The sequence below is a fragment of the Electrophorus electricus genome, chromosome 24 (assembly GCF_013358815.1).
Source record: "Electrophorus electricus isolate fEleEle1 chromosome 24, fEleEle1.pri, whole genome shotgun sequence".
NCBI lineage: Eukaryota > Metazoa > Chordata > Actinopteri > Gymnotiformes > Gymnotidae > Electrophorus > Electrophorus electricus.
This window is the reverse complement of record NC_049558.1, coordinates 4,097,286-4,119,587: the sequence shown is the minus strand read 5'-3', so window position 1 is coordinate 4,119,587 and position 22,302 is coordinate 4,097,286. Positions and strand designations below refer to the sequence as shown.

General features: G+C 44.7%; 1 protein-coding gene across 4 annotated transcripts; it reads right to left on the bottom strand.

Moving 5' to 3' along the window:
• Nucleotides 1–8,081: 8,081 nt before the first annotated feature.
• Nucleotides 8,082–22,302, bottom strand: spsb1 (splA/ryanodine receptor domain and SOCS box containing 1). Of its 4 annotated transcripts, none has more exons than XM_035522469.1 (3): nucleotides 22,154–22,302; nucleotides 12,224–13,103; nucleotides 8,082–9,770 (listed from the first exon to the last, which is right to left on the bottom strand). In XM_035522469.1, the coding sequence occupies exons 2-3, from the start codon at nucleotides 12,915–12,917 to the stop codon at nucleotides 9,643–9,645; spliced, it is 822 nt and encodes a 273-aa protein (XP_035378362.1). In that variant the 5' UTR covers nucleotides 12,918–13,103; nucleotides 22,154–22,302; the 3' UTR covers nucleotides 8,082–9,642. The 4 variants fall into 4 exon arrangements, with proteins under 4 accessions (XP_035378362.1, XP_035378365.1, XP_035378364.1 ...); XM_035522472.1 differs by having other exon boundaries at nucleotides 12,224–13,051; XM_035522471.1 differs by lacking the exon at nucleotides 22,154–22,302 and adding an exon at nucleotides 21,758–22,120.

The window sequence follows — 22,302 nt, the reverse complement described above, 5'->3', positions numbered from 1 at the left end:
CCCTCTATTCTCTCAAAGAAAGTGCCCAGAAGGAAATTCAAATGAGTGCACCAATCTCTGCAATTGCATTAAGCATGCGTGCCACATCCATTCTGAGCCGGTTATGGGCTGCCATCTGCCTTTATCGCACTACTCGTGTGTCTCTGCACAAGGGCCTAAAATATGAAGCACCAGTCTGCCCTACAGTTAGGGATGGTCCTTTGTGTTCTCATTGCTCAGCTTTAAATCAGGCTAGCTCTTAAACCAGTCCTGCTCAAAGACATACTAGCCAGAGGCTGGCTATGATCCCGTACAGATTACATTAACGATAAGGTTTAAACCACAAAAGAAGCATTTTCTTCCTCACCTTTGACAGAAATGTCCGCGCTCATAAATTCTCTGTCTGTAGCCTATCGTGACTTTACGTGGCTTCATCACAACAGCAGCGTGCAGATTAGCACTTCGTGATCCGAGCTGCGCCACGTATCAGGCTCTCGGGTCACAGATCCCCGTGACCCATCACCGAACGGACTCCCGCTCATGCCCATCACCTAGACAGCTAAGTAGTAGGTGTTGCATCTAACCAGCAGAGCTCAGCCTCAGCATCTCCCTGCCTGCAGCAGCCCAGAAAGCTCTTCTCATCCAGCCACCCACACCCGGCCGGGCGGCCGAGGCGCACGACCCAACAGCCCACTCTCCGGAGACCAATGCCTTAAAGAAAGGGGGGAAAAAAACAGCATGCTGTGGTGTCTGACTGGGTGCGTGTGATGTCTAGCCAACGGGGAGAGCTGCAAACCACAGAGGGCTGGGAATCATTTCTCTGCAGGAAGCGGTCCATTCACATGGGGTCCTGCCGCTGGCTGTCACCTCACATAACACACCCACATGGTTTTAATCACCGCGCACAAACAGAGACTAAAGGGCAATTAGGAGCCCCTTCTGATGAGCATTCCGAAGGGATATTTCAAGCCGAGGCCGGGCCGTTTTCCTTAAACAATAGAACAAGTATGTGGTGCGTAGCACTCGCTCTCTCTGCACCGGTTCCGTGCAGGACGAGGCAGTGTCGGAGGACGCCGATGACTCAGCCTGGCTGAACCGGGCTGGGCTGGCATGACTTCATGACTATACTAGGGAACTCTGACAAAGGCATGATTGAGGTCAGTTCTGACCATAATTCCATTATGTAGCATGACACAATTTTGTTACAGAGAATGGTGATTCATGCGCTGACCTTCAGACAGCAGAGTGGCTGCAGTTATAAGGCCATGCCCGGTGTGACAGAAGCTATTTACCATAATTCCTGTTGGTGTAGTTAGTATCACAAGTTCTTCCTAGACACACGTAAGCTTTTGCTGTGGCAAAAGTCTCACACAGAAAATTAATCTGATGCCGAATATCATCAGTCCCATAATGATGCAAATAAGTAAACAAGTTAAAAGCTTGTTGCTTAAAACACTTAATCACCATCTGAATATCATGATGTAGTTCTCTCTCTACTTACCACAGACAGACAAGCAAGAAAAAAATGCAGTTACACAAACACACACACAAACCGCATTTAACATGAAACTGTAATATGACTAAGAGTTAGTGCTGATGTATTCAGACTGGTGTTGTCACAGTGCTGATTGAGAGAGTCCGTCTGTTCTTTAGTGAGTCAGAAGACAGAAGCTCCACCAGTCTGGACCATAATCCTGCCACCTGCCCTCTGTCAACCACACTGACCCCAGCTACTCCCCTCCCCCAACCCCTTCCCACAGCCTCCCTCCCGCATGATGGAGGACTGAAGTAATTATGCCTGCTAACTTTGATAAACTGCCTGCCTAATTAAATGGAACACTTAAACAAACCGGCTCTTCATTAATCAGTCTTGTTCACCTCCCCCCCTCTGGCAGCCATTTGTTGCAATTACACTCTTTTCCATGACTGGCCGTACCCACTTAACTCTCAGAAGTGCACCAGAGGTGGGTTTGCCCTCCTGCCCTCTCCTGGGTGGTACGCCAGTGATGCCCTCGAGTTGGGCACAAACATATGGGCAAAATTATCACCCACACTGGAGCACGGTGCTTGGAGGTTAAATTGTACATGGAGCACATTATTTGTCTGCAGAGAGCTTTAAAAGAGGAAAATAAATAAAGTGTGTGTAATTTTATATATATATATATATATATATATATAGTATTAGCAATGGTATAATGACCATATATAATTATTTTTCAGTCCCTTTATTAAAGATACATAAAATATAGGAAAGATGTAAACAAAATATTTCAACTTTCAGAACAAAATTGCTTAAACAGACAAAAGTCAGTATTTAGTATGACCTCCCTTGACAATAGATCTTGAACTTTTTTGCAGAGACTGTCCTGAAGTTTTAATCTTCTCACACTATTCCATTCAGGATCCATTGCATGTAGGTTTAAGAGAGCCAGCTTCCTGCTATTGCTCAAGTGTAGGGGGAGTTCACACTAAATACTGGCCACTGTAGCCTATAGAAATGTCCTGTAAGAGACAGAAATAATTATATATGGTCATTATATTATTGCTAAAACAACAATTCTAATGGTTACACAGTATTATATATATATATATGAGATACTGTAACTAATGCATGTGACAGGTGGCCACAATGCTGATATATTTGCTGCAAGGAAGCTGTTAGAAAATACAGCCTCCTTTTAATGGCCCACTAATAAATTCCTACAGTTATAAATACTGAATTAATACAACCACTTTCACCTATATTGTTTTATGGGGCTAAATTACATTCAGCTTGTATTAATGGCTAAAAATATCTGGGGGAAAAAGGTTTATGGTTACTTGTACATACCATCACTCGGGTGGGAAATCACATCATATTACACTGGGAAAGGCCCTGTCATTTCTGATGCATGCCACACAATAAACTGGGTGGCTCTATCATTAGAAGTCCAAAGCTAAAGTGGCATTGTTTTTGCTTCCTGACAAACAAGCTTGAACCCACACTAATGACGGATTGCGTACAGTGTGCAGATAATTATACAATTGCTCTGCTCTATGTGCCAAAAGCAGTGGAGTCCTAAGAGGGTTAGTCTTTAGTGGTCATAGCTTTAGCGCAGGTAATTTAGCACTGGTTCTTGGACCGCGTGTTGCTTCAGGATGACACATGGACATAGAAGGAGGGAGTAAGAGTGGGAGGAAAAAGAGGAAGAGAGAAAGAGGAGGAGGGGAGGGAGAGAGACACGGAGAGAGAGAGACAGAGCAGATGGTGGTGATGCCTTGCTGACATGTGTGGTGTCGCACTTCCCTTCTTGGCATGAGGCGCACAGGCACTGAAGTCAGCTTGACTCCCTCTGCTTCCAGTAGAGCCATGGCAGCCCACACTGGCCTGCCACACTCATACAGCCAAACCCTGTCCTGCTCTGGGCTTTCACACACCTCTCCTCTGCCACGCGAAAACATACACCCATCAGATTTCTTAATAACAATGGTAAAAGCTACCCCCCCCCCCCCCCGCGCGCCCCCCAAAAAAACCAAAAACAAACAAAAAACAGTAACTTCAGTTCATTTAAGGTCAGCAAGGTGAAGCAAGTACAGGCACTGCTCTGCACGATGCTTGGGGTGGGGGGCAATGAAACGGAAATGACAGGGTCTCGTGTTTATTTATAGTCTAGTGCCTGTTTGTATTACGTGTATAGATAGGGGTATGACTTGGTGAAATGGTCTGACGTTTTTGGATGATAATAACGAATACTCAGCACCAGCTGTTTCATAAGATCAGATATGTCACGTCTCCTTGTACCCCTTGCCTGCACCAAAAAAGAGAGAGAGAGAGAGAGAGAGAGAGAGAGAAAGAGAGAGAGAGAGAGACGAATCCTTTTCTGTTCTGACCATAATAAACACTTCTTGTCACTTCAACCAGATAAGCATACGGACAGGAGGTGGGGGTTAGCATTTCTGGAGTTTCGTCAGCACGAGGTTAACAGGATGACTCCCGTGAAATATGCAATACAGTAATCCTCCTTTTATCCAGCCCGACAGCGTAGACACAAAACACTCTCCCAACCTGGCTGTAATGCTTCGTCTAGACGCGGCGAAGGCAAGCAGCTACATCTGCCGCAGAGGGAGAGCGTTTCTGACAGACCTCTGATGTCTGGCTCGCAGCAGCCCGGCAGACCCTGGAAGAGAGGTGAGCACCCCCCCCCCCCAAAAGTGTTAGCGCTGCTTCAGAGGATGAGGCCCTGTGAAGTACCCATTGGCACACACCCAGATTCATGTGTGCCAAGATACCAGCAAGAGCCTAATGCCCTTCTCAGCCTCCATGACTACACCCAGCCCATAAAGTATCAACCACTGGCGGGGGTGCGGGGTAGCGAGGGCAGTTAGAGAGACTCAGACAGCCTGCATTTTCTAGGCCAGGAAAACAGGGTGCTTATCCCGAGGTATCAGAACTTGCGCCAGAGAGAAATGCAAAATTCTCTCTCTAGCCTTGAAGTACGGATAAGGTATATTAACCAGAGCTAAAAGTGGACACTCAATCAGGCTTTATTCAAGAGACATGGTGGATAGTTGGTGCTGGGCTCATTGAAGGCTTTCTGCATACAGATATGGAAACAAGCATTGCCACGAGAGGAGCATCACGGTGCGGCCGGGAGGAAGGCACTGCAGGCCAGTGACGGCCCAAAAGATTCTTCCTGTGGACTAATGCTTACAAGTGTCACTGTGCTTTTGAAAAGGGGTGGAAAGAAAATAGCGAGCCAAGCTCTAGGCAATGGAAGATCACAGAAAAACTGGCAAGTAGCATTTTAGCCAATCCATCACATGCTACATAGTGAACATAGTCTTCTGCCTTCCAACAGATGATTCAGAGTCCCAAAGATGAGACTAAAGAACTCCATTATACCTCAGTCAATCTTGTTACTAAATAAAAGGTGTAATGTTACAGGTAGTAATATTTCTAACTTTGGGAAAAGTGTAATGTCTTCAGAATCATGCAAGCCTGCTGTAGTTGTAACCATGTGCGAAGGTGTGTTGTGTGCCGTGGGACGCAGAACAAATTTCGGAGGATTCGGACAAGATCTTATCATTCCAAACCACAGCTGGAGCAAACTCCTTTAAGAAAGCACAGCTTTGATACATCAGCTTTATATCTGCCTTACGTTCTCAGTTGGGTGCAAGACGAACTCCCCACCCGAAAGAGAGCTTTCTCAGATCTCAATCACTGGATGTTTGTCATCATTGCTGGCCAGGAACCTGGAAAAAAAACTCTCACCTACCAATGTCTGTGCAGAAATCTCCCGATATGCTTCATTCCCGGTTTCTCAGCACTGTAAGCTCTTAATGGTTGTTTTTGTTTTGGTATGTCTATTTTAGCTCAACATTCATGCTCTAAGCACTTTTGGGTTTTTTTCAGCTGGAAGTGATATTCCTGTCCACTTTTCACCTTTTAGTTTGTCTTCAGCTAAACGTCCATTATATTTATTTCTATGTAGTAGATTTCATACTGCAGTTTAGATTTGCTACTCCATTTGAGCCAGAACCTCTCTTTCACTCTGAAGCCCAAAAGGATTTTTGCACACAGGACTGCATTACCTGTCAGATTAGTGTCTGAAGTAACACCTCTGGTGTTCCCTCCCAGCAAGCCCTTAAAAAGAACAACATATTCCTCTCTCCCATCACACTTACCCGTCAGACCAAGGGCGCTAAACTTAGCCATCAGCCAGTGTGTACTGCACCGTGGGCTCTGGTGCCTCGCATGATCATGACTCCAATTTTACTTCCTGGAAGACAGCAGACACCTTATACTATAGTAGTCCATTTAACTAGTCTATACTATACCTTAGACCCCTTAGTTTTTGGTCGTTTCCAGTTATGGGAACAAACTTCTAAAAAGATTTCCTATTCCTGAGTTGAGAGTGTCCTCTAAGCATATCTAATGAACATGTTAGAAATGACTTTTTCTAGGACTCAGAACGCTGCACTTTTTTTAAGTCTTAGTCACGGAAAACCGAAAGTGTCTAAGTAAAACATCATCCCACAGCAAATCCAACTGCAAATGCAGTTATGACCTATATGTGTGAGGTCGAGGGCACATGAGGCCCAGCCATGCCTTCATACAAACATTTAGGGGTTTATTCAGCTCACTGTCCAGCGCAAATTGGTAATTGCTGGTTGCAAGTGCACTTAAGAGCCAGACTTTTAAACAGTTTTCATTTCGTCTGGACAGACTAAACAGGTTACTGTGCTAACATCTCTTCTCTCTCCTCTCCTTTCTCCATCCCTTGTTCTTTTATCTCCTAACTTGTTTTCCACCAGCCCATGTTTGGCTGTGCTACAGGAGCTGAGTGTCTCTCACGTGTGGTCAGCGTTACACTGAGCTTACTTCAGTATGGGCCCATGTGAGAGAGAGTCCCAGGCAAGCATTCATGACATTTTAGAACATGGAAACATGATAAAGTAATACTTCAGTAGAAGGCTTGCACTGGTGCAAGTCAGTTTCACTGTAGTCTCTCATCACATTTCAAAGTAAAACCAAATTTGTGGCATTTGTTAGTGGGGATGCTATACAAATGCTGTGGGATGGCCTACAGTGGAGGAAAGAGAATTGGTTTAAAGTAAAGGATGAAAAAATGGCTGCAGGTATGGGTACTTGCTGTATTCACACCAGGCATGCTACAGTTTACAAATGGCAATACTTGTCCTGTGGATAAATTTCTCATAAGAGTCTGTAACAAAGACATCACTCACACCAGCTGAAATGGTACACTGGGGCCCTCTGTGCAATTTCTCATCCTGGTTGAAGGCAAAGGAGATTTAAGACTGGGATATGAGGAAAGAACCACACTGCTGGCCAGCTGCAAAAGCAACAGCTCTGCAGAACAGTCTATATTGACCAACACCACAGCAGCCAGCCAGACACAGGGCACTACATAAAGCCTTTTAATGTTACAACAGATCACAACTAGAGGCTTCGATGGACAGAGAGTGGAAGCCCAGACTTATGACTGCAGCTGTTCATTTAGCTCTGGTGAACTGCACTGGACAGCAAAATATGCTGCGTGTTTTAACATGCATGAAATACTGTCTAGTTACAAAGTCTGTCTTTTAAAAGGATACACATTGAAAATTTTTCTAAAAAGGTACTTCAGCTGTCCATGAAGCAAACCGTGTTTGAACACACACATGCAATAGCTCACTGATTTGCCCCCCCCCCATAAAACATGCTCAAATCACTTTCAGTCAATCTCCCAAAACCATGTGCATTCACCACTTGGAGAGAACACTGCAAGCAGGAATGTGCTGTTCCAGACACCCAAACAGAGCAGTGTTCCAGCCAAGCCGCATACTTGAGATGAGTGACCTCATAGGGAAGCGGCAGCGCGCTCTGTGTATGCAAACACACTGCCATAGCAACCAGGCAGCCGTGGCGATGTGAGGAACAGCGATATGACTGCATTCCTAGGAGCAACCGCACTACATCTGCCTTCAGAATCTGTAACGAGCTCACGGCAGCGCCCCGTCACGTCAAAGCCGTCGCGAGAACGCGCCGGACAGCGCGGGCCACGAGGGGTTGGGGAAGGTCACGGTCCCCCTGCTCCTCTCACGCAGCTTCTGAATTGTTATGTCTGGAGATCAAAGTTTCCACTGTGTACATCTTGAGAAGTGAATGAAATTTTCAGCGACAGCTTGAGTACAAAATGCTGTTGAGTACAAAAATGTGAAGAGCAACAAGGAATCAGACTTCCTCACCAGAAGTATACCAGGTGCTACCCATTATTAAAAATCACTTTAAATTGATAGCAACCATAAATATACTTGCAGCTATACTTGCAACTTTTGGACTTTCCAGCAGTTAGCAGACTTTCCGTCCGGAAATGCAACGATGTTCTGAATTTCCAGCTGATGCTGACTGAACGAGACTGGGACATTAAGCTCTGAACAGCTTCTCTCTACAGCCTTTAGGGGACACTCTTTGATTGTTCTAAATGTTTTAGTTTCCAACATAAAACGTGAGAGAGACACTGTGTTGTCAGCCTTATTTGGTGGCTTTTTATTATACAGCAACACTTAAACTAAACCTTTTTGGTCAGTTATGCATAAAAACCCTCACATACAGATAGAGGCTCATTTATAATAAACTTTATTAGATAGTTATCAATATTATCTACATCACGGAATACAAAGAAGACAAAATGGTCCGCAGGCAGGAAGGATACAAGAACAGACATTTTCAACATGACCCAGCAAAAAAGGATTTCAAACATGAACTACATTTGCACATCTAAAAAAAGACCATTATGGGAGTGGCAGAACAAAAAGAAAATCCAGGTCTCAGGAAGACACAACTGCATTTAAGCAATGTTAACACCTGCAGGAAGTCTCAGAATGGGCTGTGCAAAGAAAACTTCAATGTTTCCTTTCAGTACATCAATTTTGCCCACAGACACCAGAGGTGCCATTCAATGGCTAGCTCATGGACCAAAAGGCACAGTACAGTAGTGTCACCACATACGCACTTCACACCCTATCCTCCTTCCCAGCATTACCATGACAACAGATTAAAAACAGCATTGAAATTCGGGGGGGGGGGGGTGGAAATCAATCACACCCACACACTCATACATTGAACGCAAGTTATACAGAACTCAGATTTAGAGGCCAATAATAAAAAGACCAAGAAACAGCCTGCAGTGAGGATCCTTTGTCAATGCTACAGTTTCACAGTGACACCATCCTTCAATCGATTTCTAAACCAGAACCCCTACATGGTGCACCATTTTCACATGGCCAGGCACTTTAGATATTACAGTGTTAACTGAGGGAAGGATACGATGGCTTTAGAAGCCATGCAGGCAGGCTAGCAGAAGGTGCTAGCTGTGGTTTCTAATGCCGTGGGTGCTAGCCTCAAACCCATTATAGACACTGAGGTCAGAGACCGATTCCCCAGGCCAGACAGCCAGGTCTGCAGTGAGCCAACAGCAGGCTATATTTAACCTTCCCAGAGCGAGGGGGACAGGATCCCACTCTGCTTTATGAGTCAACTCATATTTGCATACTGCTAAAAAGAGCCCTGTGTCTTAAACTTTACATTTAGCTGCAGCCATCCTAAGTTTCCTAAAAGGGAAAGAATGAACAGGAGAAAGACAAAACAAAAAAAAAACCTTCACTTAAAAAGTGGATGTGTGATTTATGATGAGCTTGTCTTAAAGCAAAGTTTCAGTGTTTGTGTCTTTTGTTTGCATTTTGCCATTTCCCCACTCCAGTACACACCAAAGTGTCAAACTGAACTAACTATTGCCTTAGACCCACTGTAAACTCTGATTCGATTTAAAATCCAGCATTAAAAATCTCAATCTCAGCCTGTCGAATATGTCTCCAGGTACTCCTCATGCAAATTGTTTAAAAAAAGATTGTAAAATGGCAGAAAGAGGAGCGGATCTACACATGGGTGTGTCGGTGGGAAACGGCTGAGGTTCCAAGGCTTGGTGTGCTCCCCGATCCGGTCATGCAGATGCACTCGGTTCACAGGCCTGCTCGTGCAACGGGGCTCTATGAGCCTCCCATGGTGTGTCCAGTACATGATTGAAGCAAGCCACAAAAAGAAGGTTTGGGAAAAGACGGAACCAGAAGGCCCACCAGAGAGGGTGAGGTCTAGACTTGCACAGATGGAAATCACTCCGGTCGTCATTGGTAGAGCAGGTAGTTCTTGAGGGAGGCGGGTAGAGGGAGTCCATGAATTTCACTGAGCCGCTCTCGGCCCAGGGCTACCCTCACTGAACGCCTGCACAGGTCCATGAGCGGCAAGGGCTCAGCTGCACACACACACACACACACACACACACACACACACAGTGGGGGGTAGAAAGAAAGGGGGGGGGGGGGGATTATCAGTCTTGATTAAACAAAACTCTGAAATTTTTAAACTCTAGAAGGCATTGTCTATAACCCTTAATTGTCATTTCAAATGTTGTTTCAAAAACTACATGAAAATACACACCACCACAGTAATTGGTTACAGTAAAGCTTTCAGTCTAGTTCTGGTTCCATCCCAGAATCTCGGCTTCGTCTTGGTTCCTAAAACCACCTGCTTCACTGCGGAGGTTACTTCATAGCACACACCCGCTCCCAAACTGGACCCTAGGGAAGGAAACCTTCTGCACCAGCACATTACAGTGTCTGCCTTTGACGAGCAGTCGGATTACAAGCGCGACGACACCAGGCGAGACGTCATTGCAGCCCAGGCTGAGTAACGCACGGGCTGCAGCCTTGCCCCACCCTCTCTCACACGGAGCTGAAAAACAGGAACACCTGCATCCTGAGCCGCCACAGTGCTTTACGAGAAGCCTCCTGAAGTCAGGCCATGGATAAATGCACCTACGCAGCATTGACTCGCTTGCACGCCCATGGCGAGGCCTTTAAGGAGTCCCCCGCCAAAACCCCCTCCACAGCCATAACCCCCCCCACCCCCGTGTGTGTGTGTGTGTGTGTGTGTGTGTACCACTCTGGCAGAATGACGGATGCGGGTCTTGATTAGGCAGGACATAACTGTTGGAAACGAGCACGTTTCCTTTGGAAGCAGGGCGCTTCTGGGGGATCGGCGAGACGGTTCGCAGGCGGCCGCATCGCTCTCGCTGGCCCTGGCTGTGCTTTCCACATAGCGGTGAGGTCATCTGAACATCACTCAATGGCATTTTAAGGTCTGACAGAAGCAGGTTTCCTTTACACATGCATACGCAGAGTTGCCAGTTCAGTAGGGGCACAGTCCACATCTGGGCCTACAGACCACTGGGCCTTTTTGGGACAAGGCAGCTCCAAGAGGGAGCGGCCCAACAGTAACTCATCTTGTTCGCTTTATGCCATGCATCTAGTAGTCTCTGCTTTCTTTCTTTTGGTGGTGGTTGTTTTGGGTTTTTGTAAGTGTAAATGATGTCTGGCCATTTTGAATACATCACATATATACACACACACACTATATTTTGTGTTTGCTTAAAATGTAATTTACACGCGCATTTCACAGTATAAATATATTGACCACTGGCTGAAAACCTACACAGGGAAGAGGACTCGAACAGTCAGTCAACTGAATTCAGAGTACATTACCAGCAGTGGTTAATTACATTTAAAACTAAACTTGAGTATATAAAAAGTATTCGATACCTAGTAAACCTTCTAAAACGTTATTGATCGGTGTATATTCATTAGTATAGCAGTATACATTTTTGCATTACTAAATCAAGTGGCCTAACAAAATATTCAGCATGAGTGTGCAATTGGAGCAATACAGGGAAAGACTGGATCAGATTATTGGAATAAAGAAAAGATGAAAACTCTGCATTGACCTTAACACATTAAAGTAAAAAGATATTACATAAAAGCTCTCAGCCCACCCCCTCCACTACAGAACAGCAGAGAAGCAGCTGAACGCAGGCTATGCTGCTTCATTACTGCTGCAGATTTTAATATCAAAAGATCTGCTGACCCACTATTGTGCTTTCAGTGGAGTCCCATTACAGAAAGGGCCCTTTGCATGTCACTGCCATTATAAATTAACAATACGTCACCACATCACCTACTTTCTCTCTGGGAACTGTGCTCTTTTGGTGTGGAATAATGTACAAAGACCCACAATAGTTGTGATAGTTTTGGGTCATTAGGGTATATTAGAACAAACCTACAGGGCCCGTTTCTGGAACAATCCACGCGTTATTGGGTTGGCACATGACGTCATTTGTAATATTTGGGTTTGGGATGCGTTTTAAATGCATCGCGTGCATGTTCAGGGTGTACTGCTGGCAATAAGCCTTTGCGTGTCTAGACACCAATGCAAAATACTGGATTAAATTTTTAAAAGAGACACATTAATTCAGAACATGCACATTGAAAGTACATGCAGCACTTGCCCACTCAAGGCCACCGTTTTAGTACACGACAAAAAAAAATGCATGAAGAAGCCATGGATGAGTGAGCCCGACTTATGTAGACGGTCAGCAGCACGCATGAAGAAGGGAATAAGGCCAAGCAGAGAGGACGAGATTAGCAGGTATCAGTGAAATCAATAATTAGCTTCCAGAACATTCAGGAGAAAAAGAAAAATGGTGACGCATGCTATGGACCGTGAAAAAGTACAGCTGCAATTACATAATCAATAGTGAATGAAGACCTGAAGCTCCCACAACCACCATTTTAATGTTTTAACAAGCCAAAAAGTCGATTTCAACAGGACTGGACAGGAAATAAAACAAAATGCTGGTTATTTGATACTTACGATCAAGTCCATTGATGTACCGGATTCTTATTTCACAGTGTCCCCATACCGCACTCACTACAGGGTACAGCTTCCTGCCCTTCAGTCCACGGAAAGCCACGCCCAGATACTGTCCGTCCACTATGAAACTCAGTGTCCCTTCATCCATGTCCAGCACGACCAGAAACGAGTCTGGGACGATGAAGGTCTCGTCCGGCTCCAGGAAGGCGGGGTACGTCTGGCCCGGCTGGTTCTTGCCGTCGTGGTAGAGTTTGTTGCGGCCCAGGTCCCAGCCCCAGGACTCGTTGTTGTTCCCCACCAGTGCGGTGTAGCCCACAGAGTGCAGGGGCGCGTCGCCTGTGGCCACGCCCACCACAGCATGCGTGCCGCGCTGACGCATAGCCCAGCTGATCTCCCACACGTGAAGTCCCCGTGTGTAGCCCACGCGACCCCGGATGGCGTCCGTGCTCTGTGCCACCGGGTGCCGGTGGAAGATGAGTTTGTTGTCCTCCTTGACGAAGATGTTGAGCGAGCGGTCGTCGTTGTTCCACGAGTGCTGCACCTGTACGTCGGCTGCCACTGCCGGCATGTCCAGCAACATGTCCAGCCGGGCCGGCTTCGTATAGTCAAGGGCCTGCAGCCCCAGCTTGAGGGGCCGGAACGCAGGGTCACGCATGTCCACGGTCTTAATGCCTCCCGGAACCTTCTGCCCCATGCTCCGAGTAGTCACAGACAACAGCTGGATTACCCCTCCCTCCTCAAAAACACAGCGAGCGGCGGCCAACGAGGACGGCTGCGGTTCCGTTCCGTTCCTTCACCTCAGTCCCTCCGCCCACCAGGAGGCTCGGCCTGCCGTTCCAGGGTCAGGAGTCGCCAGGGAAGCGGGTCGTGGCAGGCCCACCTAGGGAGAGCATAGAGGGGTCAAAGGCAAAAAAACAAAACCAGCATAAAAGTTAGCCACAGTGGCAGGCAACCTGGAGCTGATGTCCTTCTAATGCAGTTTTGCAACAGGACTTGAAAAGTTGGAAACAAACAAAAAGTAGTTTAAAACGTGAGGCACAATAACGAAACATGGCCGCAATAGGTCGGTTCCAAGAGGAGACCATATTGGCATGTGTGTCAGGAAGACATTATGTAACTGCTGGGGGTTTCATAACCATGTAAGTGGCATTCTGTTAACCGTCTTAGAGTCTTCAGGTTTTGAAACAAATGAACAAGAACTGCCTAAAAGGAGTAAGGATTTGGCAGAAGCATGCTGGATGCTGTACCTAGCTATCAAAAATAATAAATGTCTTTAAAAAAAAAAAAAAAAAAAAAGTTCCAAATAAGAGAATATTCCCATTTCTGAACCTGTACAGAACAGAGACGGATCTTCTCCCTACAGACAACCCAACCAAACTCCTAAATCTACAAGCATACATTTGCACAACAAAAGAGCAACTCTGGCATGGACATGCTTACTGCTACAGATCTCACCAACTCTCATTTTTTTAATTTTATATATATATATATATATATATATATATATATATATATATATATATATATATATATATATATGTATATATATATATATATATATATATAAAAATAAAATATATATATTTTATATAAAAATAAATATAAATAAAAGAGGGAGAGAGCGCAAGAGAGGGAGAGAGAGAAAAAGATTCCTCTTTAAGGCTTGTCTAGCTAGAAGATAACAGGAAAGGCAATAGCAAAACGTCCGGCTTTAAAAATATAAATCGCCAGCTGTGTTGTTTCAGAGAAAGCCACAAGCAGCACTACTCTGTCTGGCTCCCAAACAGGGTCAGTGGCAGCAGCAGACAACTAAACCCAGCATTTACCAGCACAGCCTGTGAAATCTTCAGCCATCATCTTACTGCGTTCTGCCACGGCGGTGCTTTTAAATGATCCCAGCACCAGTGTGCTAGACAGACGTGCACCGATCCAAACTACTGAAGCCATGCATGCATGTATCACAATATCAGTTCCATATATAAGGCTATGGAAGAGGGACATGGAGGAAAAAAGTCTCCCAAACAGGGCTGAAAACTGCAGACCACTGGAGGAGCCAAGTCGTAATTGAATTGTAGACAAGAGTTCATTGAGGAGCATCTTGGCCCTTTTTCGAATACAAGTAAACAACCATTTAAATGGGTCATGCCTCTCCACTGATGGCCTAACCAAGGGAGAGGAAAACCAGACAGTGGGTGGTGAGTTTGTGAATGCAAAACAATATCATTTTCAATGGCTGTCCAACCTTTAGAAAGTAAGAAACATGTTAATTTGCACACTCTTTGTGCAAGGGCTTAAGCATTCCCCCGGCCCTCCAGCAGCCCGCAGTGCCAGGGCAAAATGGCCCCTGTAAAAGCCCGGAGCGCTGAAACAGGACAGCAGAATTCGCGTTTGGAAAGGGGAAGAGATGCCGACAGATGGGCCGCGCGAGGGGGTCCTGCTCCTCGCAGAGGGCCGAGGCCTGCACACGAACAGGAGAATGCGTCGCGTGGAAGAGGTGCCATGACGCCGTGCTGCTTTTCCTGGGTTTATTTCGGTGCTGGGGGTAAGGGCTCCCGCAGCTGTGTCTGGACCAATGAGTGTGTAGCTGATTAAAATTCAGGGGACACCGTGTGGATTTGCAAGGTCTGGGGCGCGCACACACACACACACTAGGAGCTTTTCTCTGGACCAATCAAGACCACACATTTTAATACTTATGCAAAGGGGGGGGGGGGGGGGGGGGGGGCTTCTCTGGAGGTCATCTGCCCTGTACGAATAGGACCTGCTTGGTTCAAAAGAGAAAGAAAAAGGACACTCACACCTTACTTCTCGGGCCCATGGACCGGAATAGGAGAGAGTGGAAAGTTTAATGCAGCAGCACTCGCTGGCCACCACCTGCGCTATAGATCCAGCCGCCTTGACTGAAACACCACCCTGCTGGGACAGGTTGTAGTCAGGCACTCAAGACATCCGACAGGCAGCCGCGAGTGCAAGGCAGAGCCCAGCCGGGAAGAGAGATGACGACAAATTGTGGTGTAAACAGAAATGTCACACAGCCCCTCGATTCAGACAGTGGACAGCCAGGTAACGGTGGCAACTGAGCTGCATTTTACCTCACACCGATTACAGAAGTAGTGTGACCTTTTAACTGCAAGGAAACCAACAAGCAAAACTTAACTTAACCAGAGACTAACATCAGTTGCCTTCTCTGTAACTCAATGAAGTAGGCAAGAAAAGAATTAAACTGGAACAAATCTTTTTTTGCAGTAATAAGCACATGTTTAAACAGCTAATTTGTCAAACCATTAGGCTCAATAACCAAAATTTGCTCAAAACCAGCAGTCCATCCCTCTGCACCACACCTCCTCTCTAGTACTAAGGAAAGAGTAGGAATGAATTCATACCAGAATGTCATTCATTCAATAACACACCATGTGCCTAGTGTACATGGAGTTAGTTACTTATCCCACTCTGAGCCACTTAGCGGTCGGACTAACTGCTTTTCGGGTGGGGAAACCTATACCCATCATTTCAGTTAAGATGCGCCTTGGCTCCTCATTCTTCACGCCTGCAACCAGTTGGACTTGCTCCACAGTTTCATTTCTCTGGTTTTAAGAGCCAGTGAAGAACTCATGTCTAGAAATTAAGCTAGTTCTCTTCTGCAGAATTTGACACCATGTTGTCTACAATATTCATACCTGGCAAGGCAGTTCAATTTTGCTGTATTGCACGGTAGAGAAATGCACCATTTAGCTGCCATGTTTAAAAGCTAAAATGCTTCCAAGTCATCATCATTTGAACAATACCTCAACTTTAGGTGCTGCTTCTCTAAATGTGAACCCGTTTCTGATAAGACCAGCCCCCTGAAACTAAGCATGCCTGAACAGTGGCAAGAACACCGTTCTAGAAGACAGTGGGAAGAGCAGAATGTCTTTTGAAGGAGTGGTGTCTTTGGGCTGAACTTTAACTGAACTTGGGCTCAACCCACATTAACGCAATAACGCGATTCGGTCACATGGCAGCACACACACAGGGCGCGGTTACACCTCGCGCGAGGAAGCGGCCAGCGGTGACCTCGCGCACCGTGCGTCTCCGGTGCGCTCCCGTATCGTGCACTCGGAGGAAGCGTAGGCAGCGGATGCCTCTTTGCCCGGCCCAAATAAAAACTGTGCAGGGACTTGGTTCCTGACGGGACAGACGGCTGCGCACGACTGCTGATTCGCCGCATCTCGATGTTTGAAGACGCGGCACATCTCCCAGTAATTAAGGAGAGAAGACTGTCAATTAAACATTTAGGAATGTATAGTGGTAACAAATTAACACTGGATGATATCTGCATAAAATCAAAAGTTGATACTGTTGACAAACACATTTAAATTCAAAATCAATCACTTACCCGTACGAGAATAATTAAAACATGTCATCATGATAGCAGAGACACCCAGAAGAGTTCGACGAGCTGCTGACTGCAGAGGCATTAGCTATTTAGATTTAAGTGCAATAAAAATTGTGGAGATGTGGAAAGAAGGCAAACACAAACCCTAACCAGTGCAGTAGTGATGTACATTTTAGGTACAGCACTTTGCCTTTTGACATTTGCAGAGATTGGAGACATGACGACATTAAAATGAAAGGGGTCATCCAGCGTATGGTAATTGATAATTATATTCTACTTTGAAGACACACTTTTGTTTGTCATATTAATTTGTAAGCTTACTTAGAACAATGAATTACCATTGTAAGGGTGACGGTTACCTGTGCTTAAACTGAATGCCATTCATAGAAAACAGAGTTGTTAGTTAGGTCACAAATCTCACAGCATATGCTGGGGGGGGGGGGGGGGGGGAAAAATTACCTGTAGAAGGGGCAAAAACAGATTTAAATAAATCTCAGAGATGGAAAGGTGCCATAAAACACAGGCTCCAATAAATCAGTGCACCTGACAACCCATGACTCAGTGTGGTAACTTCCCAAAGCTGATATTTATGATGGTGCACTCATTGGAAAAGTACAAATTATACAAAATTGCCAAAAGATTCATATCCTGGTGTAAAGACTTTGAAAGTGAGCTCAAGCCCCCCCCCCCCTTCATTTGGATTATTTATATCTGGAGAAAGCTAGGAGTGCATAATTGCATATATACATAGTTACTGACATTTGTTTATTGCCTGGTGTTTCTTTTACTTTGCTTACCACTTACAGCCACTCTAAAGAAAGCAAGACATCCAATCCCACTGTATATGGGCCATCTAATCCTCTGCACATCATTTACACCCACCGCTGCTTTAAGACTGGGTCACATTCGGAAACATGATATCAACCATATTACATAGAGTACATGAGCCAAGTAAATGCTTAAACACAGAGGGACAGAGCTGACGTAAGACATTTAATGAATCAAACTGAATCTTACTCAGACTCTCTCTCTGAATTTGATCAAACTCAGTCAGAAAGTCAAGCCAAGACAGAAATACTGCAGAGCCCCAAAGGAGAGATCCGGCCAACAGCTGCTGTTTCACAAACACAAAGCCCATAAACTTTTAATGGATCTTTTTTTAATACTTGCATCTTTATGACAAGTCACTGTATGCCAAGCCCATCCACAAAACCCTTCGCAGAGAACAGGTAACATGCCTTCTCCTCGAGCCTGCTTTTCTGCTCATATAGAGAGGATCACTTGGACCAAACCATGCCGTTTGGCAGATGAGCAGGGCCTGGTTCTAACCTTTCTTCATTTGCTAAAGCAATTACTGCAAGATGCACACTGATAAGGGCTGTAGGAAAACGGTAAAACCTGCTTAGTGTTCAACAGCAAAAATATAGCACGAAGCCTTTCATCGTATACAGAATAGCTATTAAGGAAAGCACCGCCCATGCCTAGGGAGAATAACGGCACAAGACCTTCAGGATGTTTAGCTTGCAGACTACTCCTATGGTAAAGACACTTCCCCTTTGGAGGAGTCACTGTTTCAAAACAAATATTAGAAATTGGTTGCTTTAGCATTCAACATAAGCCAGATAACAGAATCCACAACAAATTGTTAGCCTGATAATCAAGCACATATCTGCTGATTGGCAGGGTGGGATTACAACATTAGGTAACCTATGCATTGTTTTGAGCTGGAAATTGTGCCAAAAATGCAAAATGGTTCTGAAAAATATTTTGATGGCTTATTAATTTATGGTGATATAACAGTTTGAGATGTTGATTACTGTTAAGCATGGAGTAAAAGCAGAACATTTGCTCAATATCATGTGCATCTGACGACCTACATTTCTTGTCTTGTAACGGTACACGCTAGCACACAAACACTTCATTGCAGCCAAGTGACGAACTCGAATGGTCATAAAATGGTCTGCGACTCAAATGCTTCTGATAAGAAATTAGTATACCCCCCCCCCCCCCCCAAACACCCTGGGCAGGGGGCAAAACATGCTAAATGCATTTTTAATAACAGTTATATTCCTCATAGTATTGTTCACAAAGACCGCCTAATTCCTGTGTATTAGAAATAACTCATTGAAACATGTGCCACACAATAGAAAAAAAATGCTTCTTAAAAATGACCCTCACTTTTTAAAACACACATGCTTACACTGGAGATGAACTGAAGTCACATTCACATGTAGCGACACTAGATCCAATGAGCTCAGCAAAAGATCATTCGATTGACTTCGTTTAAAACCAAAATCCACAAATCTCAAAAAAAAAAAAAAAACCACACAAACCACAAGCACATTTTGCAAGTGTCATGGAGTGATGAGGCATTCTTTATTCAGATACCTCTTTGGTAAGAGCTATAATACACAAATGGTTATTTTGAACATTTACACAGCATTATATAAGGCAAAACACTGAACTTAAAAGGTCAAAGAGAATGATCAAACAGGAGGCCACATAACCCTCCAATAAAAAGTGCAAAACATTTTGGCACTTCACTGTAGACAAGCATGCTTTTGCCTACCAAAAAGGTTGGAGGCACTAGTGCTTTTCCTTCCTAGGTCTTATAAAAGTTCCAAAACCTGCTAGCAATAGGCAAGTCAAATTACCACTTAAATTTAAATATGAATAACAGCTTACAACTCTAAGATGATATGGTGCATCGATCTATACGTCCTGGTGAGGGAGAGAAGAAAGAAAACTCCAGTACTCTAACAGAGTCAGTTATGACCTCTTACACAGTCACTGGTGAAGAGCTGCACAGTTGCCTACTGTGTTCAAAAAGTAACAATCAATAGTAATGTTTACCTTAACCTTCCTTTACTTTAACCTGGCTTTGTAATAGATAACCATGGTTTTTGCACATGTGCATTGTGTGGCTTTGCATATTTTGGTCATGAGCTCCATGTGTGGCTTATGTATGCTTAATTCAGTCATCAAAAACTAACAATACTCAAAGTCAGAAGAAAAAAAAAGGTCCAATATTACTCCAAAGTGTAAAACAGGACCTAAAGGGATTGGCAGCCAAAATCTGACAAGAGGCATACAAACATGTATTGATAAACAACTTTATTTGTGATAAATTGAAAGGGTATTTAAAATCTACACCATTAATGGTATAAGAACTAATCAGTAATGGTGTAAAACAGACTAGGTGTTGAATAACATCTCTGTTGTGCCAAACCGAGACCACTGCAGATCTGTTCACAAATTTTTAAGGTCAATTTTGAAACATTCAGTGCCTGTGGTTCACTAAAAGCTCTTTTGTTCTTGTACTGTTTAAAAGACACTCAGCGCTGGGTCTTGTGCTTCCAGATTCCAGCAGCCACTTCCCGGAGGCCTGAAGGCAGCACTCAGGAAAGATACTTCTCACACTACTAATGCAGGTCATCAACAGTACATGGTTCACTAGTGATCACTGAAGAAGAGCCATGTTCTTGAGCAGTATTCAAGTTGCCCTGAACCCACATACCCTGCATCAGTCAGAACACTCAAACATACGACGACAGGCACTTAGCTTTGCTCCTCCTCATCACTGCTGAGCAACGGAGAAAATAACTTCACTTCGTCTAGTCATGTTTTTAAATGGCTGATTAAGTACACGGCCGTTAACAGCTAGAATACACGTACACGTCCCGTGTATTCCATTAGCCAATAGTGTTATTTTAACCCCAGAAGTGTAGATAAAACCACTGTCTGAATCACATTAGTGCCAGAGAATCTGGTCTATGCAGGTGATCAGAAACAGCAATTTTAAATGGCTTCCTTCACAAGTAGAAGGAAAGAGAATTTATGCCAGCATCTAACACGCAAAACCGCATTACCTGGTACACTGGTGATCATTATGAATTCCCGCTTGGCGGGAATTCTCGGTTCCGGCTGAGGTCCAAACATCCCCCACTTCAGAGGAGACGTAGCCTACATTTCCTGTATCGGTCCCTGAATATGGAACACGGTTCAAACGGTGATTGAACGCCAGCTCCACTGCAAATTAAAGAGACTTTTGGAGAGTCTGGCATGTAAACATGTAGGCAAAAGCTGTAACCTGATTTACCCAATAAACGATCCCTAAAAGTACGCCATGGCCTGCTGGTGTGTCAGTTTCAAACATACGTGCGTCATCGGTCACGAGAAACAATAAATAACAGCGAGTGTCAAACCCTCGCCTCGTTAATCCAGCAACACGTAAACCGACTAGGCCTTGGCAGTTACTGACGCAAACTAAATCTTAACCACTAACCTAACAGGTGTCATGTTGGTTTACCTACCGATTTCTCCACAAGTACATTACCCTTACCTCAGTTTGCTGGCGTTTCTGCCTAGTGCTTTTAGATGCTGTTTTTGCTCTTAAAAGTTTAATTATAACATTTTATTTAAATTTGTAATATTAACTATTCAAGTGTAATATACCAATCCAGCATAATCACTGAGTTATTGGAAGTACTTTGCATATGCTTCATTTTACTTTGGTCATCCATAGCAAATTTGTGGTTTCTAGTTTTATTTATTTTCTCTCTTGTTCGTTTTGTGCAAAACAAACAAAAACATTTTACCGGGTTCGCATATTTACTAAGTATTCAAAACACAGATCAAAACGTCCGAAGAAATTACTTTATTCGGTGCACAACACACAGAGCTGCGCAAGCCCATACCGTGCTATCTTACATCCGTCCCGTGCGCTACGGTAGGATAAAACTACACGAGACCTTCACGCTACGTTGTTCAAGTTACAAAATGACAACAGGTTCTGGTTGTCTACAAAAATCTTAGGTCCGAGACGAACAAGGTCAATAAGTCTTCACCAAATTCCAGTTGTTTGCAGGGAGAACAGCTAGACAAAAAAAGGGGACGGTGCCACAGCACCCCACTAAAAGCGAAAGTGAAGTGTTACGCCACGTTCAGCAAGTGAGCTACGGAGCGCAGTCTTGCTGGTGTGCTTTATATATGCATTAGCACAGCAGGTGCGATGCTTCAGCGTCTTAGCACTCAACAGTACTCGGTATTGCATACGAATCAAGGTACACCGATTACTTCCATAGGCGGGAAGTCGAGCACGGACCGTGCAAGTTACGGTAAAACACGAGCTTGTGCACGAGCCGCCTTAAAGCGCTTACCTGCCGCACACGAAAGGACAGTTAAATGGATCAAAGGCGTTATGCATTTTATCGATGCCATTTGAAAAACGTAGCGCTGCGTATCCCTCACTGCCATGATCCCAGCTGTTGCCCTGCCGAAGGTGAAGTGAGATGTTCCACAGGAAGTAATCATTCGTCCGTTCGGATGCATTATTTAGGTCTGGGTGCGGCGGTCGCGCGTACAACAAAGTATTGCGTTATCGCTTCATGGTTTCATTTTTGGCAAGTTGAAAGGGGCACTCGTGTCGCCCAAACACATGTGTGCCTGCGAAAAGCTTGAGATGTGATCCGCGTACGTTACACCAACACATCCCGATTAGACAAAAAAACCAAAAAACCGCAAAATCTGTAAACAGGACGAACACACATTATTACCTGCGGTTTATGGAGGCGACACAGGAAGGCAAAACATACGCGAAAGTGTTGATGGTGACTTCGTTCAAACGGTATTCCGGTGCAAATCCATGGCTATCCGCCTTGTCCCTCGGCTTGGGTCCTTTTTTAGATTAGACTTGTATTGGGTG